This window comes from Odontesthes bonariensis, chromosome 14 (genome assembly GCF_027942865.1).
Source record: "Odontesthes bonariensis isolate fOdoBon6 chromosome 14, fOdoBon6.hap1, whole genome shotgun sequence".
Classification (NCBI taxonomy): Eukaryota; Metazoa; Chordata; class Actinopteri; order Atheriniformes; family Atherinopsidae; genus Odontesthes; species Odontesthes bonariensis.
In genome coordinates, this window is record NC_134519.1 from 20,931,857 (window position 1) to 20,957,815 (window position 25,959).

Consider the following 25,959-nt stretch of genomic DNA (forward strand, 5'->3'; position numbering starts at 1 on the left):
AATCATCGACATTCCAGAGACATTTGGACATCCAAAGGCCACAAAGGTCAACTTATCATTAGTTACACCCTGGTGAGTTTACGCTGGTTATCTCTTTAATGGGATTTCTGCTCTGTTTAACTTTACAGTTCTACTGCACCTGAAGGAAGATGTTTTGTTCCAAGGCAGTAATAATTTTACAACAGTACATAAACAATACAGGTCCATTTTTTTTCTATAATGATTACCTGGAAATTCTATTTCAGGAACATTCTCGAAAGCAAGTCTTTACATGCAAAGGTTATCCGAATTAAAATAATATTCAAATTGGATCTAATTATTTTTAAGCATTTTTAAAAAAAAAGGTACTCTTTGATGTAAGAATCCAGCCTGCAAAAATATTAGTAGGTATCAATGCAGACCATGTGAGGCATGTGAAGAAAAGTAAAAGGATGAGTCCTTCACATGGGAGGCAACCTTGAAGTGCGTAATCTTTTCCACGAGTTGTCACTCTAATCCAGTTATAGAGTTATGGATATGTGGAAGCATGACACATGCTGCCTAAACAATTAGTAAGAGCACTGAGTAGAATAATCCTATTAAGAAGGCTATGGCCAGCACTGTACAGCAGGAGTGTTTCTATCCATTCTGACAACTGTCTGTGCAAGGCCGTGTAAGGTTTGTATAATGTAAGGTGGCAGTGTTTATGTTACAGCAAGACTTTAACATGTGTAGGAGTTTGAATAAGCTGGATTTTTCTCCAATATGTCAAAACCTTATTGGATAAGATATGTATACAAACACATAAATATGTGTGTGTTATATGATTAAAGTTTTTCACTGGTTTTTAATTCACTGAAGAGGTTCAGCTCATCTTCAGCATCCTCTTGTGCTGGCTGAGTCACTTACATAACCATAAGAGGCTATTTGTTATTTCTGACTCTGCACAATCAATACCTTGGAATATCTGCGTGCCAAAAAGCAGCTCTATTTTAAACACAGTGGTGTTTAAGGGCATCATTGCACTCTTTTGCATCTGTCAATCACAGTGACAGATAATGGATGAGTACGTTTGAACAACTGTTCCTTTGGGAATTACTTTAGTGCTTGGAGTGAGTAGTGTAGTGAAAGTTACATGGAAATCACAAGTGAATGGGAGGTCAGATTTCAACATTTTATACCATATTCATCCAGCATTTACTCTCAGCAATACATTTACAAAACGATTGGAAAGAGTTTCAGGCAGTGTGAGTCATAAAGTTAAATCTTTTCCATGCTCCATTTAACAGGCCTATTTTCAGAGTGAGGGAACAAATCACTCAATATTTGTGTGTTAAAACACAGCAACATAACAATTCCATAGCAAACACGTCACATTTACAACATCTAATTGTTTTAGGAAAATGAGTGTCATTAATGGCGACTCAGTTAATAGCGACATCATTCACTGACTGGACTTCAACAGTCCTGGCAGGTCACTTGGAATCTTACATGGAAATTACAATAAAGAACTAATTAACTTAGACATCATCCCAACTCAGATTTGTTTTGGACAAGAACGCCTTGTTCTCATTATTTCCCTGGATTTTTTGGAAGAGTAAGACAATACAGATGGAAAATTTGAATCAAATTGTCAGAGGAAACAGAAACACTTGAATAACTTGCAGCACAAAACAACTGTAAGGCATAAAGGAATAAAATCTTCATCTTTAAAGATGCTACACACATGGATTTGCAGCATGAACACACCGTTTTCAAAAGCAAGTACACCCGACACACACACACACACATTTAAAATACTGCTGTATGTCATTTCTCACGTTTTTATACTTTCAAAAAGGGTCTGTGAGCTGTGCCATATTGCTGCAGTTTTCTGCAGACTTGACAACGGCTGATGATACTTTGTGGAGAAGGTCCCTTGACTGTCTGGGGAATTGGTTTACTGCATGAGAGAGGAAAAAAGCACACACACAGACACACCATTTTAGAAATGTAACTACAATTAAAAAAAAATCAATCCAACATAGATTTAGATTGAGAATACATGTATTTCTCCTTGGGAGGATGAGAAAGCCTCAGGAACAGCATTGAGTTCAGGAAGACATTGTGTGAAAGAAGCAAAAGCTAAAGAAATTCTACTTTAGGAATTTAAACTGTGAAGCAGAGACACCCACCACTGGCGACCCGGAGAAGTGAGCAGTTTACCTGAACATGTTGTTTGGGTTGAGGGAGGCTAACCAGTAGCTGTAGGAATCAGGGTAGTAATTACATGTCCCTCTGCCATGACACTCTATAAAGGGCACTTGGCGAAAATTTTCCAGACATGAGCCAGGAGAAATCAAGGGTTGAGATGATCCTTCTGCCCCAGCACCAGTTTGCTATGTTGATTGAAGAGTAAAGGAAAACAATGGGAAATGGGATATGACAATATCTTGGGATTCAGGAAGTAAAATACTTGATTCCTTACCATTACAAATGAGTACCCAGTCCACAGGGATTCCCAGTTTCTCGGACATTTAGGTGTCAGAGATGTCTGGCTGTGGACAGCTATGACATTGGAGGTGGTTTCACACACTGAACACCTAAGCCATAAATGCACACAGACATCCAAAAGAATGAAAATTTTAAGAAGGTGAAAATTTTCTGCTCATGATAGCCAATCTGAACATGTATATTTTCACTTTTAAATAAAAAGAACATCAATGTTGTATGTTTTGTTAGGAAGTGTTCTGCAATAAATTTGTGTGTGTGTGTGTGCACTCTTGTCTCACCTACTAATGTAGGAGGCCAGCTTGTCTGCTGTGATAGCAACCATGTTGGCAGGCATTGGTTCGTCGGTTGACAGCCAGTATGAGTAGTCATTACGAGATGCATAACGGCAAGTATTCTCCGTGTCACAGAACAGGAAGGGCATGGTGGTGAAACGAGGGAGACAGCTCCCCATGGTGCCTGGGAAACCACAAGAGAAATCAGAGAATATAGTCCTATTTGGGCCCAAGTAAAGATGCATCTGCATATAATGCATAGGGTAAACATTATTTCTGGATGAGATGGTTTCCATCTTCTTACCAAGGTCCTGACCATGAGCTTTCTCATTTGCACTGATGAAGAGGAAGGAGTAACCGGAGTAGATGAGACTGGTACCAGTGGGGCAGTCAGGGACATGGATGCTCTGACTATGCCTGGCTATCAGGAAACTGTCAATATGACGTGGACCAGCTTTGCCAGGCAAGCCTGTCTGACCTTTGTGGCCTGAGTTTCCAGGTCTGCCTTCTGGACCTGGATAGTACAACAAAGTATCATGTGGGCAAGGGGAGGGGACAGTTCTACACTTTTTGTCACTTTCTAAGTCACTGTGTTGGACTCAGGAGTGTACTGACCAGAAAACGTTAACATAATGTAATCTAGCTAATGACATTGCCACAGATAGCTTGAAATTGAACTGAACTGGATTTTCTCAGTAATTTTATTACAGCACCAAACTGTTGCACCACAGTGTGGTATTTTATTGAATTAGAGCATTTCAAGCTGGTAACCACACGCATAAACCATACACATGAACATACCTGGCAGGCCTGCTATTCCTTTGTCCCCTTTGTGGCCATTGAATCCAGGTGGGCCATCTGGGCTGATTCCACGGGTTCCTTTGACACCTGGCTTGCCTGAGATAGAAAGCTTCCACGTCACAGTAGCAGTTCAAAGAAAAAAACATTTCGTGGAACTTGACAAACTCGTTAAAATTTTACAATCAAGTGGGCAGAATACATCCCAAAACATACAATCAGCTTCTATTTTTTTTGTCAGTGGCATGTCATTTTTAAAAAAAAATTTTAATTGCTGAGTAGAATTTTAGAGACAGAAGCTAAAACATGTGAAAACATCTTAAAATTGCTTTGCAGTCAATGGACAGAGATAATTCTAACCTGGTGGTCCTGCTGGTCCTGATGGTCCAATGAAACCTGGGGGTCCTTGATTGCCAGGAGGACCAGGAGGACAGGGAGGTCCTGGTTCAGGTTTTGCACATGTAGCTTTACCCTTGGGGCCTGTAAATACACAGCAAGTGAGGATTTAGAAAGTCAATATATATGTCACCAATGCTTGATAGCTACATGTTCCAAAATGTCTCAATTACAAACAAAACAAAAACAACAGTAGTGTGCTCTGTGTTAGGGTGGTGAAATACACCATTTATTGATTCTAGTAAAAAAAAGTTCTAGCCACACCTCGGGGTCCAGGAAAACCTTTTCTTCCAGGCAGACCACAAGAACCCGGGATGTATCCAGGGTCTCCTTTGTCACCTAAAACACAGTGCAAAAAAATTAAGAACATTTTCTTGTTCTTGCATCCTATTGCAAAAATCCCAGCTTTTCACGAATTACTGAAAAACATCAACTGATTCCTCATAAATTTTATTTCTCCTTGTCTCCTTTGTTTTCAGTTCCATTTGCTCGTCTCTATTATGGGAATGTATATCTGGTGTGGACTATTATCCTCTTGTGTGTTTGATCACACTTTGTCTGGGGTTGGAATTTCTTTTTAGCCTAATAAGACTAAATCTGAAATGATAGATTACCAGGAGCCCCTGTGTTTCCAGGGGGACCCCTATCTCCTCTTGGTCCTGGGTCTCCGGGTCTGCCTAATGGACCCTGGAGTGGGAAATGAAACAATGAAAAGTCAAAGATGAGAATGTAAGTCTTGCTGTGAAGATTTAGCACTTTATACTGCAGTGACCAAAATAGATTTTGTTTGATGTGCAGACAATACTGATGAAAAAAACTTTTTACATGCGCTGCCATACACACATTTAGTCCTTTTTCAAGAACCTTTCTTGAAAAGTAAATTAGACCTAATTTGTTAAGTGCGTATATTTATGTAAAAATATTAATCAGAATATTTGTTAAGCCTCCTCCCTCATGACAAAGCAAATTCTTTCTTACAGGTGGTCCTTGATCTCCTGGAGTCCCTGGGGTCCCTGGAGAACCAGGAAGTCCCAAAAGACCCGGGTCCCCCCTCTCTCCTTTGAACCCTGGCATTGAGGGGCCTGGAGGGCCAGGTGGGCCAGGGTCGCCTATATTGAAAATCAGGCAGATTGATAAAGAAAGTAAACAAACAAACAAACTAGAACAACTGGGCTCTTATATTTCAACATCAAAGTTCCCCCTGTTTGAGATCAAGAACAAAGGCCAAATTATACAGACAGCAAATGTGCAGGTAGCTTGTTTGTGTGAAGAATTTCTAATATATCAAAATAGACCTAAAACACCTTTGTAGGGGAAAACATACATGACAACATCTGGTTGTAAGCCACTTGTTCTTCAAAGACGTGCAGCATGAACAGTTTAGAGCTGTTATTGTGGACTTATATGAGGCGTTATGAGATCCTTTAGTCCAACAGCAGCGCATCCTCACCTTTGTTCCCAAGTTTACCAAGTAATCCACGATCTCCTTTAGGCCCAGGAACACATGTCCCTTCTCTTCCAGGTTGTCCTTTTTTGCCATAGTCGCCAGGTGGGCCTGGAGGTCCTTTGTCTCCGATCGGTCCTGGACTTCCTGTGGTAGACATGCCAGGAGGTCCAGGATCTCCAGGAGAACCTATAGGACAAAAAAAAGAGGACAAAGTAAAAATCAGTGGTGAGGAAACAATTTCATTAATTGGGAGTCAGAGTGGTCACTGCAATAGTCCAATACAACACATACCTAATAGTATAGCATCAGTGAATGGAGTGGCTTTCATATGATTTATGTTTGGAGAGGGTTTCAGTTTTAAAGATTTGCCTAGTGTTCCCCATCTTTCTGATGTTCACAGTAACAGCACTACTCATAGTGTCATCTTCAAAATTCAAGAAAAGCTTTTGCTAATGTGCAAAACATTTGAAAGCAAAGAAAACCCAATGGATCCAAAAGCATTTTTTTTTCCAAAAAGATAAATAACTGAGTACTGTATATACAAAATCAAAAGGTAACTTGAATTTTTTGACCAGTCACTCACCTGGCTGACCTTTTTCACCAGGTTTCCCTGCCTTTCGTTCTATGATTGCAGAGAAGAGATACAGTATAATAGGTTAGCTTTTACTGCAGCCAACTACTGGACAAACATTTTACAATTTTACAAGGTTTTGTCCTACCAGTGTCCCCTTTCTGCCCTGGTGGCCCAGGGATCCCATCCTGGCCCTGGTTGCCTTTAGGACCAGAGTCACCACTCTTACCTGTCATGCCTGGGGTACCTGAGGCCAACAGATTGTAGACAGTAAATCAATTTTTTTACTGATTTGGGGTAAAAATGTTGTGGTATCCTTATTGATTAGAAAATTAAAGGACTCTGCCTGGCAGTCCGTTCGGTCCTGGTCGACCTTTAACTCCTGGTGGACCATCGGAGCCTTTCAGGCCTTGATAGCCTTGGGAACCTTGAACATTAGGGTATGGACAAGAGTTGGGTAGTGAGGTAAAGTTACAATTTTTTTTAAAGAAAACATCAAATCCATCAAAGCTTCTGAGATAGAACGACAAGTATTATTCACCATTTTTTCCAGTAGGTCCTGGGTTTCCTTTGGCTCCATGTTTTCCTGGCGGACCTATTGGCCCTTCATTACCAGGTTCTCCTTTCTGACCCTTTAGCACGGTAGTACTGTTTGATCCTGGTTCACCCTGAGGACAGAAGGTTGAATAAACAAAGAACAACAAAGAAAATTATCAATAAATACATTTTTGTTAACAAATACCTCATGGTGTTGAATTCATGTTCATTTTATTAGTTTACCAGATGGGACAAGGCCCTGATGCATTAATCAGATATATTTGGTCATCACCACCTTTTGTCCTGTCGGTCCAGGTGGTCCATATCCAAAGCTTGGTTCTCCAGGAGATCCTTTGCAACCAGTTTGACCTGGAACACCATCTGCTCCCGGTCTCCCGGGGTTTCCTAGGTCTCCTTTTATTCCTTTGGGCCCTGGTAGGGGTTAACACAAACAACTATAGTATTTTTTGGCAAGATTACATTAAGGAAATAACCATTACTGCACATGAAAGATCCTCCTTAGTAGTGTTCAAATGCATGAAAATAGGCTACGCTGCACTGCTTTCAACAAGTATTTGCTAAACCTGCTATTTCAATGACAATGAAAAAAAGTTGAAAATAAAAATAAAAACCTCTTTACCTGGTTACATTTTTTTTAGATAACATTAATCATATCTCTCTCTCTCATTCAAAAATCTAACAATGACAATTCAGATTTCAAAATTGAAAAAACTGTTCATATCTGCTTCGTAACTGAATGACCACTCTGAAACGTGACACAGAATAAGCCAAAATTGTCCTCATCATGCTGGCATATTTGAGAATGTAACAAATCACTTGTTATGGGTGTCTTGATCTTTAATTCAATAAAACTAAGGGGGCATGAAAGGGGGTCAGTCAGTCTCTGTTGTAAGGGCTGGAATCTTGTGCTCTGCTTGACTAATCTTGATCTGTTGATGATGGGGTAGTATTCAGAAAATACTTAACCTTTGACATGCAAAACTTGCTATTAGGTCCTTCAATCCCAAACACGTCCTTTATGAATACTGCAAGATTCTCTTGTATCTTCAAACTATAAAATAGTTGTCTGGATGCTGAACTGCGTCTGCTTGTTTGAGTTCTACCTTTTATGTGTGGTCAACATCACTTTATAAATTAAAGTGTAAAATCATGTGGATGTAGACTCTTATTCGATGGTATCCTGATCTTTAAGTATATACAACTTTTAAGCCGTTTCAAGGTCAGGTCAATTTTCATGAATGTGCAAAATTTTGTACAGTGATGGTCAAATATCAGAAGACATTGAAGAAAATGATCAATTTTTACATTGAGAAGAGTTTAAATTTTACATTGAAGGTAAATTTTTACGAAATCTTCTTTATAAGAGTTTAAGGCCCAGGGGTAAAAAGTGGGTCTTACCTGGAGGTCCTCTGTGATCTGAGTCTCCTGGTTCTCCAGGAGGTCCTCGAATACCATGTAAGTATATTGGTGCATCAATGCCCGGTTCTCCAGGGGGACCTACGCACATTGTAGTTAAAATGTCATAAATATCATGAAAGAGATTTAGTACACAAAATATTGAAAAACTAACTAGTACGAATTTCAAACCGCTTTCTCCAGGACACCCTGATCGTCCCTCTTTTCCTTTCCATCCCTTTGATCCAAGACTTCCAGGTTCACCATTTGGACCCTGTAGACCAAGCTGACCTGACAGAATAGAGTTAGAGCAATACCATCTTGAATTATAACATAATGAATAACATCTTTAAAAGCCATGATTATATTCTGTGTTGTATCTCCATCTCAAATTAGTTAGCTGTGAAATCACAGTTTCACAAAAAGGGTTCACTATGAATTGCACCTGGTTGTCCTGAATCCCCTGGTGGGCCAGGTGGTGATGATGTGGGCCCTGGAGGACCTCTGGGGCCAGGGTCACCAATCGTGCCTGGGCAGCCTCGGCCTCCTTTGGCTCCTGCCGGGCCAAGATCACCTACAAACCGTCATTAGGGATTTAATTTTAATCCCAGCTGAGAAGCATACATACATCTTCAAAGAATTGCCATCAACACAGAGGTTGAGACTTACATTGTTTGTGATCTCACTTGACATTTTGTAACTTTCTTCCGTTTTGTTTGATGTTACATATGTCTGCTTGATACATAAAAGTGACAGTGTGTATTTGCATATATGTGTGTTACCTAATTGACCAGCTGGTCCTACAACCCCTGGCAATCCCTCTCGTCCTTGTCCCACCTTTCCTTCAGGTCCAGGATCTCCTCTCAATCCTATCAAAGCCCAAATGGAAGGCTCAGAAACGAGTTTTAACATATGTACAGTACCAGTAAAATAGTCTGACCGCACTTAGTTATAGATTTGTCCTTTTTTGGCAATTTTCAACAATGTAGAACAATGAAGACATCCAAAATATGAAATAGCATATTATGAATTGAAAGTGCTAAAACAAAATGTGTCACAAGCTTTCATCCTATTCCCCTTAAAAAGCATCTCCCTTTTGGTCATTTTTTTTTTTCTGCTGAGAAGGATCTGTCATCCTACCGAGGACAATAAAGCAGCACAGTCATCAATTTTCTTGACAAAAGAGTTGGCCCCCAAAGAAAGACTTGCCTGGACTTACTGAAAGAAAAACTTTAAAGTAAGCAATAGTTCTCCCGTCTGAAGGTGTTTCAAAGGTTTTCTTTCGATGTTGCCTGATTTTTCACAGATTTTCAGATCAGATTTTGTACAAGAAAATAGAAAGAATGCCATACCTGGGAGACCAAGCGGGCCATTTTGTCCTTTAATCCCTTTTTGTCCAGGAGGCCCATGTGGACCCGGCACTGATAATCCAGGAAGACCAGGATTACCAAGACGGCCAGGCTGACCAAACCCAGGCAAACCCACATTTCCCTTTTCACCAGGCAAGCCTTTTGGTCCTGGGAGAAGGAAGACATGGAAACATGACAATATGAAAGTAGGGAGCACAGGAAAATTTGGAGTTTTAGAGAGGGCAGTAGCTATTTAAACCTGTCACCTTCAACACAAATTCTACACACCTTTTGAAACTGACATTGTAGAACATCCATGAACTTAACATTGTAGTGTAGTGGTAAGATTGCTGCCTTTCATGTGGGTGACCTGGGTTTGAATCCTGACCCCTACCCCCAGTACGCTACCTGCCTATCTTGTGCCTTATGAAAATAAGTTGCTTTGGATGAAAGTGTCTGCCAAATCCATAAACAGACCTGTATGACCTGGATTACCAAATGGTCCTGGTGGTCCCTCTCGTCCTGGCACACATGAATCATTGCCATTGGGCCCTGGAGGGCCCACAGAACCTTTCCTTCCTAAATGAACCACAATACAGAAAACAGACAGAATATGAATGTACATGTCAGGAACTCTAACGGTTTGTGTTTTTTATAGTGTGATACTTGCAATATAAGTACCCTTTTCTCCCGGAGACCCAGGTTCTCCAGTTGGTCCTGGCTTCCCTGAATAGCCAGTGATTCCAGGATCACCTGCTGCCCCCGGAGCACCATCTTCACCTGGGGGGCCTGGAAAGCCAGGATTTCCAAGGACGTTTTCACCCTAAGAAAGGGGAAACAAAAAAGGAATTTGAAAAAAGAAATTAGTATTTGTATTTACACTATATATCAGATTATAGGCATGCAAGATTAGTGCAACAAATGATAAAAAAAAGTTCTTGTATTGTCATTAGTGATAGTGCTGAATGATACAAGCAAGACAATTCTTTTAGATTTTTTGATATCACATTGTTGACCTTTGACTTTTGGTCTTCCTGAGTGAATATTAGTTATTTGTGCGTAATCTGAAGAAGTTCCTTCAAAGTGTTCCGATCCAGATCTGGGGGGGGGGGGGGGGTTAATCACCTTATGTAACAGACCTGGATACTGTAATAACTTTCTACACAGGGATATGACTAGAACACATTTCTCATGTCTTATGTAAACATCCCGTCCAGAATATGATCAAAACTGTGCATGCAAATAGCCATGTAAACACACTCTCTGAATTCCTATGGTTCCCAGGCATCCTCACAATGATGAGAAGACTCAGGAGAATTAGTGAGCTTTGGAAGTTCCGGTTGTCAGATTTTGTTTCTAACAGAGAGAAGCTTAAGCCAATACTGCTGACTGCAGCTAAATATTTACTTTATAGAGAGAGACATTAATCCTATCATTTGTTTCTCTGCATAAGAAAAAAAAAAGCCTTTTTCAGTAAAATGTTGAACAATTCCTTTTTGATAGATCTTCTCTCTCCACCACAAAGAAGTGTACTTTCTAGTTTTTTTTTAACAAGATGCTGAGCAAAGTGCTTTACAATATTTAATAAAGTGTCAATATAGTCAACTGTCTTTGCAGAAAATTCTGTTTGTGCTTCTGACCTTCTGTCCTGGAGGACCAGGAGAGCCTTGTGGACCTGACTTCCCAGGAAAACCCCTACCTGGAGGGCCTTGGGCACCTGGCAGCCCCTTCTCACCTGAAGAACACCCACAGTGATACAAATGTGAATGGCCCATTAAGAAGAATTTTAACGTGTATAAAGGGATTTCTTTTCTCAAAAAAAAAAAAGAAGTCCATGCTTTGTTTAGCCTGGATTACCTATTTGTCCTGGGAGTCCCGGACTTCCGGGAGAAGACAGATGTCCTCTTTCTCCTTTTTTTCCTGGAAAACCTGGTAATCCTGGAGTACCTGCTGCCCCTTGATTACCTGGATGTTTGATGGAAAGCATACAAGAATATACCACCCTCCGTCATATGGTGATTCGAAGACAGTGCATCCATCCACCAATACTCACCTGGGCTTCCCGGTGAGCCAGGCACACCTTTAAATCCAGGTGGTCCTGAAAGCTCTGTAATGATACATCGACCAGGTTCTCCTATTTGGCCTAGCAATGAAGGATGGTGAAAGGAATACCTGTCAATCTGTCTACTTCTGTCTTGTTATATTAGTGTTTTCTGGCAGAGTTTACATTTCTTCACCTGGAATTCCAGGCTGTCCAGGTAGGCCAGGTACCCCAATAACTCCTTTAATCCCTTGAGGTCCAGCAGGTCCATATCTTATTGGGCCGGGGAGGCCAATTGCTCCTGGTTTGCCTGGGGGCCCCAGTGGACCTGGCAATCCACGATTTCCCTCTGCACAAGGATAGAGATCCTAGAAAACAGACATGATTACTTTCTGACATAGATCTTGTGCATATCTGAGAATCCAAAAGCACAGAAGAGTCAAATGTTTCAAGTTGATTTATTTAACAAAGGGACAGCATATATTACTAGCATTTAAAACAAAATGCAAAATATACAAGATTGTAGCCATAAGGCTAATTTCCATATTTCCAGGTTTGATGTTCCTTAAAAAAGAAATAAAAAACCAAGTAAGAAATGGGTTTACCGAATCTCCGGGAAGCCCTTGACTGCCTTTGCGACCCGGTAATCCAGGAGGCCCGGGCAAGCCATTGGCACCGAGTCTGCCAGGCGGCCCTGGGTCTCCTTTCCCCCCCTTCAACCCAGGGGAGTCATAGGAATATGGGTCTCCCTTCTGTCCTGGAGAGCCTGGCAATCCTTTTGCTCCACTGAGACCCTTTAGAGTTTAAGTGTTTATAATAAATAAATGAAAATAAGAAGGAGGAATACTTTTGTAAATAAAATACACTGTCTTACTAGTTGTCCAGGTAAACCTTTAGGTCCAGGGAGGCCTGGATCACCTTTTTCTCCTTGCTTAGTGCCTGAGTGACAGCAGAAACCTGTCTATATTAAATGTCTACATTTTCTATGCTCTCCAATAATACAGTAAAAGTCAATTTGAATGTCAGATGAGTGGAATTTGTGTGCTTTTATGAGATGAATAATTGTACATTACATTACATTACATTACATTACGGTCATTTTGCAGATGCTTTTATCCAAGGCGACTTACAATGAGTGTGTTCCACATCGGTACCAGGAAGGCCAGGTGGACCACGGGGACCTGGAAATCCAGGAAGTCCGAATCCAGTACACAAGTAACAAGTCTCCCCCTTCTCTCCTGGACAGTGCATAAATGTGGGAGGAATTCTATTAGTTGCTTTTCATTAAACAATGCTATTTCATGCTTTTTGGAAATTTTAAAGGATTGCATAAACCGCTGTTAGTAATAAATGCTCATAATATTTTGCTTATACAAGTAGGTGATACAAATGTAAACTAATTAGATAGTATTTATCAGTTTACAATTTACACAAATTTCCAACCTTTCTTTCCAAAATGTCCGTCATATCCCCTTGGCCCAGGTAAACCCTTCACTCCCTTTATTCCAGGGAGACCCTTTGCAGTCCTGTTAGCTATGAGCAACACAACAGCAAAGTGAATTAGTTTCCTTTGCACAACATTGCCACATTTATACCCTACACTACACCCTTTTCATTGACACCGTTTTGTCAGAATGACTTTGTGTCTCCGATGGTAGCTCGGTCCTGCATACTCAGCCCAGGCATGTGTAATGAATGAGTCATTCTACAGTAAGTTAAGCTGGTGTGTCCTAGAACTTCAGAAATCCCCAAAGTCTTTGATCATGGAGAATTAGAAATGCTGCTCAACACAGGCACACACAAAATGATAACAAGAAAAAAGGTTGCATTAAATGAGTTTCAGTGCAATTTAGATTATTACATGTTTCAGCTGTGACACATTTGCCTGAAACGAGAACAAATTAAATTTAAATTATAATGCTCAACATGGGCTGCACGGTGGTGTGGTGGTTAGCACTGTCGCCTCACAACAGGAGGGTTTCTGGTTTGAATCTTGGCTGGAATATGTTCCACGACATGACTATAAAGATGTTTCAATAAAACAGTCTAAGTGCTCTCATAGGGGTTACCAACCCCTTTTAACATATTAATATCAGAATTAAAAAGTCCCAGGTTCACTCTTGTCTTCTATACCGGCTGCTCTCCCTTAAGTTTGCTTTACTGTAAGATAGTTGAAGCCTTACAGCAAAAAATATGTATGTATATCAAAGACTGATATAACCTAAAACATTGCGTAGTATCATAAGAAGGTTAATGGCTTATGGCATTTTCTTAACTAGAAGTGATTGATAACTAAACCTTTTTGAAGACCAACATTTTCACCTACTTCTATCTTCAGGGAGACCAGGTGGGCCTGGATCCCCATGAAGCCCTGGATCACCAATATCCCCATCTGGACCTGGTGACCCTGTGTAATTACGCCCAGGCTCTCCAGGGTCACCTTTGGGGCCTGGACGACCAGGGGAACCATGGGGGCCTGGCATATCAATCCCAGAGTCATTGCCTAAATAAATCAAAAAGGGCTATGATATATATATTGGTGATAATTACGCAGAAAGAAAGATTGGTATAAATAGCCTCTTATCTACATACCTGGAGGTCCAGCAGGACCAGGAAGTCCCACAACACCTAAAACAAAAACATATAAATTGGTTTGTTTTACAAAGTTCTAACGCTCATTCTTCTAACATAACAAATCACATCATTCAAGTTAGACACTGACCTTAGTCTTTGCTGTACCAATCTGTTAATCAACTCATACATTTTCATTTATTTTTTTATCATAGAGCATCCCGTTCATCTACCTTGTTGTCCAGGAACCCCAGGATCCCCAGGAAGACCGGGATCTCCCCTGTCACCTCTCCGTGGCTCAGGTCTAAATATCTGTAAACAAGACCACGTAAGGGGGCATGTCCGAAATTTCATTTCAATCCCCATATTTGATCATATCTGTGGATGCTAATCTTGGTGGTCTGCTAAATGCTCTTACTCTGCAAAGAATCTCATGGTGCTATTTAATGTCAACCTCTGCAATTATGTTCAAGTTGACATGTTATGTCTAGTTTTCTCTTGCATGCAAAGATTTTTAAAGATGTTTGATTATATCAAATGTAGATTTGCAAAAACACTCTGCAAGGGAAAATATACGTTGCGATGTTGATGAGAATCTGTGGCCAGACAGACAGCAACGTCTGGACGGCCAGGAGGGTGAGGACAGTGGTCATGAGGGAGGGGCGGGGGAGGGTGAGGGTGAGCGGGAGGGGGACGACAGCGACCAGTAAAGTGTTGCTATAGTGTTTTCTGTAAGCTGCAGATTAATTTACATTTATTTACAGTACTGTAGGCCACATAATTTTGCTTGTTTTTTGTTTGTGTTTATATTACAGTATATGTGTGCTATGTATATTTTTCTTTTCCTTCTACAATACTATACTGTATGGAAGTTACGTACTTCACAGTATTTGTGTGAATAAAAATGGTTGGTATGAATATATTGTGTGTGCTTTGAGGCCACTCTTTCTGTGAAAATGTTTTCCTTCAGTTTTATACACTATTGTATTCTGTTATGTAGTCCTATGCCATAGTGACAAAACATCTAAACATTTTGACTTGTAGTGCTCACACAATGCCAAAAGGACAATGCATTTCGGGGGCACTGACTATTTGAATGAGAAAGAAACTTCATTTTGACACATGGGTGAACTGTTTAGGGGGAGATATGAGCTTTTCCTGGTGAACCATGGTGTTTTGCTGAACCATTCAGTTTAGTTTTGCAAAAAGTACTAAAGAGTGTTGAAAACGTCCGGTCTGTTTCAAGAAATGAGCCTAGGCAATTGAGAAAGATCTTTGAAATTTGGGTTGCACTGACTCTTTACATGGGAAATAAATCAGGTCTGAAGCATGGGTGAACAGTTTTGGGTGATATATGTGCTTTTGCAGGTTAGCTATGGTGTTGTGCTGAACTATAAGAGTGTTATACCAAATGATCTTAGAGTTTTGAGAATGTAATTTCTGTTTCAAGAAATAAGCCAAACCAATAGAGAAATACTGTAATACAAACTTACCTCTCCAGGTGGACCAAGTGGACCCGTACTTCCCCTTTCACCCTAAAGATCGGTGAATAAAACCAACGAGTTATCCAGACAATCAACCCAGTAAAGGATCATGTTCTGCGATAGATAGATAGATAGATAGATAGATAGATAGATAGATAGATAGATAGATAGATAGATAGATAGATAGATAGATAGATAGATAGATAGATAGATAGATAGATAAATTGATTGCTTGAAGACTGACCGTCAATCCTGGTGACCCTTTACATCCTGCATCACCCCTGGGTCCAGGCGTTCCCTAAACAGAATTGTATTGAATTCAAAAGTTGTATGAATAAGTAAACACATGCACCCACACACATGCACACAAACTTGTAGGCAACATTATGATGACTTTGCACACAACATGCTCTCAGTAGTTGATTACCCTATGTCCAGGTTGTCCTGGATCACCATCCTTCCCTGGCTTTCCCTGTAAAGACAACAAGGATTTACTAGATTGTGTTTCTATTGTTTACCATGACCTCCGTGCCTTTTTTCTATTGTTATTTTTGGTTGGGCCACATCATAGTAACAGAGATTTACACATACTTCATCATTATTTGTGCCAAGCACAGCCTAATATCAACTTACGAAACTTTAGAAATCCTCAGAAAGGATGATCTGGTTCGAGGGATATTTTATTTCAGATACACGGGGCTCAATTACATTGGCTTTTCTTTTCTTTGATGATCAGTTTTTTTAAATTAATTTTAGAACTTTCACAGAGAGATAAATTAGACTGACCATAGGCGTTTGGGCCCTCTTGAGGGCATTACGATGCTGCATGCATCCATGTGTGTGTGGATTCAGGCTACACATTCTGTAGGTGCACTGAAGCTCAGCACCTATAGTTTTGTCAGAGTAATTGCTGTCAAAGTTTTGGTCCAAAAGCAGGAGCTTCAGGAGTGTGGCTATAAATATACCGTGTGATTTAATTTGGACTGAGAATGTTTATTCGTGCTGTTATAGTGGCATAATCAGTTCTGTTCGGTTGAGCTTAATGCTGCACCACTGCCCTCTGCTGATCATCTTCTATTCTTTATCTACAGTGGAACTGTGGATTGTCAATGCAGTGAAAGGCAGTGAAAACGTTTGTTTATTGGGAGCTACATGGTGCAACAGACAGATAAAAGAGTATTTTCAATGCGCCACTAGATGACAGGAATGAATAAAGTAGGGTGATGCTGTGTCGTACTTCTGGGCCCTGGTTTCCTACATCTCCCTTTGTTCCTTTTGTTTCAGAGCCATAACCAGGGTCCCCCTGGTGAAAGATTGACATAAAGACAAGAATTAGAAAAGTATGTTCCTTTCAAAGCCTGGAAATGTTTCCCAAAGTGCAGTTTCTAGGTCAGAGACTGTTGTGTGGCTCTTAAAGAGGAACTTACTTGCTCACCATTGCAGCCTTTTTCTCCCACATTTCCTTTGTCTCCCTTTACACTCTGAAACATAGGCCTCAGGTTATTGCTAACAATAACAACAATGCTGTCTGGTCATCTGTGAAAATAGTGCATGCTGTCAAAGAATGACTCAAGTTTGCTTTTAAGTGGCTTTCTGTTCAACTATTATATCTTCATTGTTCTTTTGTTCACACTGTGTAGATTACATCTCTCTTTTCTTGTTATTTTTCAGCACTGACTATATCTTTCTTTTTAGAGCAGCTGATTAAATATTCTCTAGACTTGTTACTTATGAGAAGTCCAATAACTCTGAAAACTCTGAAATAGGCCCTGACCCTTTCATCTGCAGATTACAGTATTAGACCATTCGGCAAAATAAGTGAAATAATTTGTGAAATCAGCTTAAAATCCCACAAGGTTTACACAAACACGATAAAGATAGTAACGTGGAACTGAATCACTGCAAACTCGTGTAACTATATCCAAGAATACATCTGCAACACCTGCTATTAAACATTATTAGACATGTATTACTCTACTCCATAGAAGTCACAAGAGTTAACTAAATTATTATTAGATGAACTGGAAGCATTCAGTTAAAGCTTCAGTTAAGTTTGGCTTCATTTTTTTCATCTACTTCTCTTTCTAAAAGTACATCTCCCTCTGTTGGCTCTGCTACTGACACCATTTTAAACCTCAGCAAGATGGAGGTTGTGTGAAAACCTGCTGTTCAATCAGCCACCACTAAAGTTGGAACATGTCCAGCTGTTGAGGTGAGATACCACTGGGGTAATAATTAATTTTAATGTGTGAAGCTGCTAGTGTGGTGAGAACTGTCTTTTCTCCACTGCGCCTGCAATGTCTCAAATAGGCTTTTGCCATTACAGCCATAATGTCTTGTTACCTTAAACAAACAGGAAACACCACTCTGAGAAAATTTTTTAAATTTCTTTTCAATGACATCACCTTTAACACCAGACTCTCAGAGAAAAGCTCCTTTATTCTACCCCATGGCCCAGGTGGGCCTGGTGGGCCTTGTGTCCCATGTGTCCCCTGTGTCAAGCAAAGAGAAATCGAGATCATCTCAGTGAAGATCAAATCATTTAATGACATAAAAAGAGTAAAAAATGGCACAATGTTATACTTTTCTTTTTAATCTACTCTTTACCTAAATAGAACCTAAAATTACCTTCTGTCCTTGAGATCCTAGGACACCACTGGGGCCTTCTTGGCCCTGCAGGATGGAATTTATAACTTGTTATAAATAAACAGTCAGATTTAACATCTTTGTATACTACACCCCACAAAACACCTTTAGTGCCCCTTCCCTGACATTAATCCTGTTTCCAAAATGACTATAATTGCATATTTCACAAGCAACTAGGAGATGTCACAGCATGTTAATAGTCACACAATGTTAATGCTGATAAATCAACACTACAGCAAGCCAGCAGAAGGAGCTTAAACAAATGAATTGCTTAGTCTTTCCCAGGTGGTGATAACCAGGGAGTCCGACCAAACAAAGGCCCTGCAGGTGTGAATTTGTTTTCAAGAGACATATTATCAGAAATAAGTGGTCAACCTTGAGCATGCATGTCAAAAATAAGTAACACTCCTCAGAATTACCTTAGATCCAGTTTCCCCTGGGCGACCTTGTAACCCCTGAAATACAAACAGTAATATCAAGCATAACATTAAATTTTTGTCAAAGGAACTAAAATTAAGACTTGACTCACTGCAGATCCCCTTGGTCCGAGGTCCCCTTTTCGGCCATGCTGTCCGGGGGAACCTGGATATCCCTGAAGTTAAAGGAACAGTTGCACAACGTTTGTAGAAATTCTTGCTGTAGAATTTTTGCATCTCAAGTTTATGGCAGTATGTTTTTCCTATAAAAACTCATTGTATGGAACAGACTTTATTAGTGCAAATGTGACTTAAAAAGTTACTTGGTTTCCATCTCTCCCTGGTGGCCCAGGTGGTCCTGGGTTTGAATGAGGGGAGTCACCCTGTAAAACAGATGCAGGTTTTGTGCATGTCATCATTCGTCTTTTTAGTTTTGTTTGATCTTTTTTTTGTTTGTTTCACATTTTATTTACTTGCATTTTGTATCTTAAACAAGGCCAGTCAGAGCATCCACTGCTTGTTTCCCAGAGGCATCATAGAACAAAAGCTGGGAGGTGGTGGGGGCATTAATTTAAAGCTTATATACATACTTCTTCGGGCTATCTGCAATAGAGCTTTGCAAAAGCACATTTAAATCTTATGGCATTTAGCTGCCACTTGACTGCTCTCACAGAAATATGTGGAATAATCTGAGCTGTCCTTGATTGTGTAGATGCTATTGTTGGTACTTTACCTTTGTTCTAATACTGGTGTGGAAAACACAGAAGTGAAAGTGGACAAAAATCTGCTTTGTGGTGGAGTGTTAAGGGATAACTAATTGTCCAGTGCAGCTTTTGTGTGTGCTTTTCACCTTTACCTCTTTGCTCTTTATAATCTTTGGAATTTTGTCCTTATTGCTATGAAATAATTTATGCAAGTATATTTATGCAGTTATTCAATGGGCTCTAACACCCTGACACCCTGACACCATCACATGATATGTACATGAGCAGACAATGAAATGCAAATTGTTGGTCCACAGATAAACAGATGTGATTCGGCCTACACGGACCTACACGGATTCTACAGATGCACATTCAAATGTAAAACCTGCAGCTGTCATCTACAATTAAAAGCATAACCAACCTGACTTTTTTGTCAAAGTTCAAAAGAACATTAACTGTTGTCAGCAGTTTCTGCCCCATTAATGAGCTTTGAGAATTAACACAACTTTAGAGTTTAAAAGACAAACAAAGAAGAATCTTCAAACAAGTTATTGGTCTCACATGGAAAAGGTACAAAATGAGCTCAGGGAGTTTGAGGAAACAGTAAGGGTAACTGTTTGTGCAGCATCAGGCTATTCTTTTTTTTTATAATTGTGCATCAGGATCTTCCTACCATACCTCTTAAAAGATAATCATTCCTTAGTGATTCTGCAGTTTCACCTTTCCGAAATACAAAAGCCTTTTGAAAAAGGGCTCAAGGGTAGCATATCATACATTTTATTACCTTAGGTCCAGGCAGACCGAGTGGACCCTAAAAAGTAAAAAAACAAAGTTGGAAAAAAGTTATATATTGATTGTGGTCAAGTTGATTAAAAGTGTAGCATGTCAGAATTCTATATTTGAGTTTCTTACTGGCTGTCCATCAAAACCAGGGGCACCGAGAACACCAGGAGGTCCAACATCTCCCTTATGTCAGTGGTTGAAGTTGAACAAACATTTTCAAGTATAAATACAGAAAATAGAATAGGTCAAAAGTTCTGCACCAACAATCACTGATGTCACTATTAAAATGTAAGATTGCTTTACATCTGTTCCATTGCAGCCCGGGCTCCCTGCGGCGCCTGGGGGCCCCTGTAAGCCTGGGATACCCTATCAGAAAGTTTTTGTTGAATTTAAAAGGCAACAAACGTATACAGACATCCTTTGGAGCATTCAAACCCATAATACAGATGGTGATTTGTGTACAGTATAGAAGCAGGAGGGAACTTACAGGTAAGCCATGAGACCCAGCAAATCCCCCTCTGCCCTCTGGTCCCTGTAATGATCGGCCAAAAAAAAGAATGCTCGAAAATTAAATGCACTCTGGTGTTTTATGGAGTGGAAACCCAACAGATACATGCTTGGAGATTATTGCTACGTTACCGGATCTCCTTTCGGTCCCATGGGCCCGTCAGACCCAGTGTTGCCCTGTCAAAGAATGCAACCCATAATTAATCTTGGTGATCCTATGAGATGTGTAGGTAAAAGTGCCTAGAACAGAGGCTGGTGTAATTCATCACTGTGACTGCAGGATTTGAAACCAAGGGATTCAGATTTAGACTTAAGACATAGAGAGAGTCAGAATGAGAAACAATCGTCAAAGCTTGGCTAAAACTCTACCTTTGGTCCCATCGGACCAGCATGACCCATGGATCCTGGATGGCCCAATGGTCCCAGAGGACCTGGATACCCTGGAAAACCTTTTTCTCCCTTCAAGAAAATGTAGGTGTTTTTGTTTGTAAGAGAGAAAGAAAGGCTGAGATGGACCACAAAAAATACAGATGCCAATTCAGATCTTACCAGTGATTATTATTTTAAAGCAGTGTTGTAAAATGTAGCTGTTTTACTGAATTTTTACTGAACTACTGCTACATGCATATATAGATGGGTTTTGCAATTTTGCTAATGGCAGTTAAAATATTTATTACTATGTTCCCAACTCTTACTATTATAATCAAATCTTTAGCAACTTTTAAAAATATAAATAACATGCTCCTTGTTTTAAGACTTATCTGTACCTTTGGAAGTTATATCATATTGTCTGAATATATTTTGTCCTTGTTTATTTATTGTCTATATGTTGATTTTTCACAAGATAAAGACCATCCATCCATCCATTTTCTATACCCGCTTAATCCAATTTCGGGTCGCGGGGGGTTTGGAGCCTATTCCAGCTTTCATTGGGCGAGAGGCAGGGTACATCCTGGAGAGGTCGCCAGTCCATCACAGGGCCACACAGAGACAAACAAGACACACAACAGTCCACGCTCACACTCACACTCACTCCTAGGGACAATTTAGAATCACCAATGAACCTAACATGCATGCTTTTTGGGTGGTGGGAGGAAGCCAGAGAGAACCCACGCATACAAGGGGGAGAACATGCAAACTCCACACAGAAAGTCCCCAGCTCACTAGATAAAGTGAATGTCAAAATTATAACTTGAAGAATCGTTACATGAGGGTGAAATTGATTTGTTTCTTCTATTTAAGTATAACAGGACACTAAAATAGACACATTTATTTCTGTAACGTTAACGCATTCCAACCTGCATTTTTGTGGATATGCAAAGCTTACATATACATAAACTGATGGAATATGTGTTGCACTGTGCAAAAGTCAAAACCACACAGGCTTCTTGAGGACCATTCCAAAGCTCTTCTTTTTTGATGTTGGCTTCCGTCCTGTTCTCTGTCAAGATGCCCACACACTGCAACAATAATGTCACAGTCTGGAGAGGATTCCTCATTTCACAAGACCTATTGATTCTTACTCCAGCTCTTAGGCAAATTGGCATACCTCAGTCTTTTTTCCCTGTTTTTCTTCCTCAAGCATGGCTTTTAGACAGCCACTCTTCCATGAAGGCTTTGACAAACAGAAGCTAGATCAACTGAGGGGCCAGATGCATCTCTCAGGTCATGTCTTTGCTGGATGTTTTCCTATTTCTTAAGGAGATCAAATCGAGATACCTTTCATCTGCTGTAGATTAATTCTTAGGTCTTTTACTTCTTCTTTTGTCCGCCACATTGCTCAGGTCTACTACTGGGGTGGCTCTTTGGAAGCATAAGCTAAAGAAATGAGGGGTGGCTCAAGCTTTTTGCACAGTATTCTACAGTCAAATGATTTTTACTTAAAAAGCCAAATAGTTTTAGCCTTCAGGGGTTTCCTGTGTTTGTACCCACTGCTTAGGACCAACTGCAAACACAAGATTCACCATATTAAAATAGTAATGAAAAGACTATTTTGTATACATTTCTGTGAAAGGGGTTGACTTGATTTTCTACTTTAAAATGTAAATTATTCTTATTATCCATATATTTTCTTTAGCCTAACCGTTCAATCCAATTCAGGGCTTTGGGGGAAAGGTGGGTACACTCTGGATAGGTCCCCAGTCCATCACGGGGCCACACAGAGACAAACGAGACAAACAACTGCTTACGCTCACACTCTCTTCTAAGGTTAGTTTAGAATCACCAATTAAACTAACATGTTTTTGTTTGTTGGGAGAAAGTCGGAGTACTTATAGAGAGCCCACACATGCACGAGGAGAACATGCAAACCTCACACAAAAAGAAATTTTGCACTCACCCTGCTGCCTTTTACTCCTCTACAGTGGCAGCTTGATTTCCCACTGCACACACACTAAGAATGAAAAGGGAAACATATTATGTGAAACATGAATCAAATGAATGACAATGCCCAGTTAGTCGGTTATGAATTGTTCTCCTGTATAGGTCCTCTTTAAAAGCAAACCGTAATTCCTAATATCAATCACTGTAGGTGTGTTTAATTTTCTTTCAACTCCTTCTCGTATTGCAGCCACAGATCAGCAAAGCAGGTGAACTTAACCTGAATGAATTGTTTCCCCTGAATTTTGTGAGTACTGCCACATCAACAGTTTCATTTTCTTCCATCCATCCATCCATTATCTATACCGCTGAATCCGTCGATCGGGTCCCGGGCGGGCTGGAGCCTATCCCAGCAGTCAATGGGCGAGAGGCGGGGTACACCCTGGACAGGCTGCCAGTCCATCGCAGGGCCACATAGAGACAAACGAGACAAACAACCATGCACGCTCACACTCACTCCTAAGGACAATTTAGAGATGCCAATCAACCTAACATGCATGATTTTTTGGACTCATTTTCTTCCATGTTGACAAATTCTGACATTGTGGTACACTAAATTAAGCTATTAACTTCTGTGAACCAACTTATTGCACCATCAACTCTGACTTTCATATAAATGATGTACATCCATAATATAAAGAGAGAAAGGTTTCTTAGAGATGACGTTTGGGAAGCTTTTGAATCAATTGGCCTACATTCTATCTATTGTTCTGGATGCTTCTTTGTTCAATGAAATGAGCTTTAATCTCAAAGCTGTAAATGTTACTGCTTTTCAGCTGAGGAAGCAGCTTGTTGGAGTTTACTGACTGACAAGGTGGAGCACTAATAATGAAGAAAACAGTTAGCTGCACTGTGGGTTGTCTGTGGACTAAATAATGGGTCAGTTATGAGCTATTAGCTCAAATATAATTAAGTTATTCCATATGAATCACATTTTCATTTAAGCTTTGCACTGTGGAGTGCACTGCTGAAGAAGAACAGTGGTTTGTCATTCCATATCACTGGCTTATTTAACACTGTGGCCATTTCACTGCAATGAATTTGACCTCCTTATTCACATGGATCAATCATTAAGTATAGAAATATGATCTATTATTATGCAATCAAAGTTTACTTAAGCAGCTCAGCTGTAACATGAAAACGAAGACCTTAGTCATTTTTCAAATTTCTCTCACAGATTTCCATCTCCATGAATTATCATTACTAGGCCCGCCAACAGATTCCACAAAAATAACTATTGCGCACACTGAAGTAAAAAGCAAACAGACTACAAAAACATCCCACATTTCTACAGGATACAGGATGTGTCACAGAAGCATAGATGCTTCGCTTACAAACAGGCCACAGAACTGTGTATCAAAGCAAAGGCGGCATGAAATCACAAATGAAAGAATGACGTTGTTCCACCATACACAGTGAATTAGATGACCTTAAAAAAAGAGAGGATAGGCGACATTACTGTAAAAGGCATGAGTACTCATAACTCATAATAATTTTACTGACATTGCGGATATTTGGTCATAGGACAATATTGAGTGTTAGTATTGAAGCTGCGTGATAAAACAGCAGACAAGAAATGCATCTGATTTGGTAAAACAATTACCAACAGGGACATAATCAGCGTTGCCGAATAGCTAATCCAGTATGGGTAGATAATGTAAAAGAGATAAAAACAAACAAACATATTTAATCCCATGTGTGCATAGTGTAAAAGGAAAGCAGACATTTAAAAAGAGAAGAAACTACAACAGTGTTGGCAGAATTAGTTCAGCTTTAACGACCTCTTTCGACAATGCTTGAAACACTAAAAGAAACACTAAAAATATTTCTTACATTTTTTCCCTCGGTCACCATCAGCATCACAGCAAACAGGACTGGAAGAACTATGATCACTGGTTTTCCCATGGCTTTTCTTGACGCATTTACATCAGTAGTTCAAGATATCCCAGGCTCTTCAGGGATGATTTAAGTCTTTTTTTTTATTGTCCACCTCTGCTCACAGCTTTCGAGTCACAACTCTCAACCATTGTACTTTCGGTAATGTTTGATCATTGCCTCAGTTTCCCATCTGGGTTCAAGTGTCCTGATATTCACAGGACAGCCACGAGAAGCTGTTCAGTTAGACCTTGAATGGGGGGGGGTGTTGCCTGAACTTACTGCTGCGCTCAACCCCAAACAGAATCCTGCTGCTCTTCACACTCCCACTGCTCACAAGTAGTGACAGTTTGGTTTCCACCGACATGGAGGCAGGAGATTAGTTTGCATCTGGTCGAGCATTGTCCTGCATGGGATGCACTAAAGTCTTGATGAAATATCTTTCCAACTATTTGGGTGAGTTGTCAATGTTTGTGTGCATGGTGGACTGTTACTTGTACATAGTGCAGAATCCTTTTGGAAATGTCTGGCATATTCTCATGTTTAATGTCATCCTTGCATATAATTGCTTTTTCCCCTTCTATGAGAAAGTTAGCTGTTACTGTCAAATCAAATCAAATCAAATTAAATTTATTTATATAGCACATTTCATGTACAAACAGTTCAAAGTACTTTACATAAAACATTACATAAAACATTGTCATACAATGTTCAGTGTTAACTGGCTGACAGGTGTGTTTGATGCATTTCTTTAAATTACCAAAGGGGGGCAGCACTGAGGCCAACACTCCCCTGTCCAACAGACTGATGAGAAGAAAGATGAGATTCCCAGTAGTAACTGGGACTTTGTACCCCCACCGGTGAGTCCAATGCATCATTGAATTCTACAGAAAAAGTAGACTGACCTATAACAACCCATTGCTCAAAATATCTACTTTCTGTTCATGCTGTGATAGAGAAATTCTTAATCAACAGTAAGTCACTGGGCCAAGTTACACTTAAACTAAGTCAAACATCAATAAAGTATGTGCCACAAATATAGGTAAAATTTACTCTCTGTGTTTTTTAAGTCTATTTACTTTACGACAAACACACTTCTCGCCTTTTATTCAGATCTTCAACACATCTGCATGTTTGTAAGAACTGACCTTCACTAAACCAAGGCTCACAGGGGCACAGTTGCACTAACACATACAGCACTATCACTTGTTTTGGTAGACCACATAAATAAGACCTCAAAAGCCAATTTACCGCAGTTTGGCAAATGTTCTTGTATGATTTAAGTTTTGTGACTC

General features: G+C 40.0%; 1 protein-coding gene across 1 annotated transcript; it reads right to left on the minus strand.

The window, feature by feature from the left end:
* Positions 1-1,803: 1,803 nt before the first annotated feature.
* On the minus strand, positions 1,804-24,694 carry LOC142399516 (uncharacterized). Its single transcript, XM_075484243.1, has 49 exons — positions 24,623-24,694; positions 22,749-22,802; positions 20,780-20,869; positions 20,543-20,587; positions 20,391-20,435; positions 20,207-20,269; positions 20,033-20,086; positions 19,905-19,931; positions 18,740-18,799; positions 18,530-18,592; positions 18,420-18,455; positions 17,983-18,027; positions 17,760-17,846; positions 16,592-16,657; positions 15,782-15,826; positions 14,104-14,182; positions 13,892-13,927; positions 13,626-13,802; positions 12,743-12,832; positions 12,430-12,537; positions 12,174-12,238; positions 11,905-12,093; positions 11,496-11,667; positions 11,312-11,401; positions 11,116-11,223; positions 10,899-10,993; positions 9,940-10,081; positions 9,736-9,837; positions 9,262-9,426; positions 8,692-8,778; positions 8,355-8,483; positions 8,102-8,200; positions 7,913-8,011; positions 6,789-6,925; positions 6,498-6,624; positions 6,303-6,383; positions 6,105-6,203; positions 5,969-6,007; positions 5,389-5,571; positions 4,917-5,047; positions 4,553-4,625; positions 4,203-4,277; positions 3,903-4,022; positions 3,546-3,641; positions 3,049-3,258; positions 2,751-2,928; positions 2,447-2,561; positions 2,185-2,357; positions 1,804-1,921 (listed from the first exon to the last, which is right to left on the minus strand). Exons 1-49 carry the CDS (start codon positions 24,692-24,694, stop codon positions 1,804-1,806), a joined length of 4,839 nt encoding a protein of 1,612 aa, XP_075340358.1.
* Positions 24,695-25,959: the final 1,265 nt, after the last annotated feature.

Excerpts from the sequence above, each read along its gene's own strand:
- LOC142399516 (XM_075484243.1), bottom strand. The coding sequence starts at position 24,694 with ATGGGAAAACCAGTGATCATAGTTCTTCCAGTCCTGTTTGCTGTGATG. Across the intron at positions 20,436-20,542 it reads TGGGACCGAAAGGAGATCCG|GGACCAGAGGGCAGAGGGGG; the intron begins GTAACGTAGCAA and ends CGATCATTACAG. Across the intron at positions 12,833-13,625 it reads TGGTCTCCCTGAAGATAGAA|CTAACAGGACTGCAAAGGGT; the intron begins GTAGGTGAAAAT and ends TGTTGCTCATAG.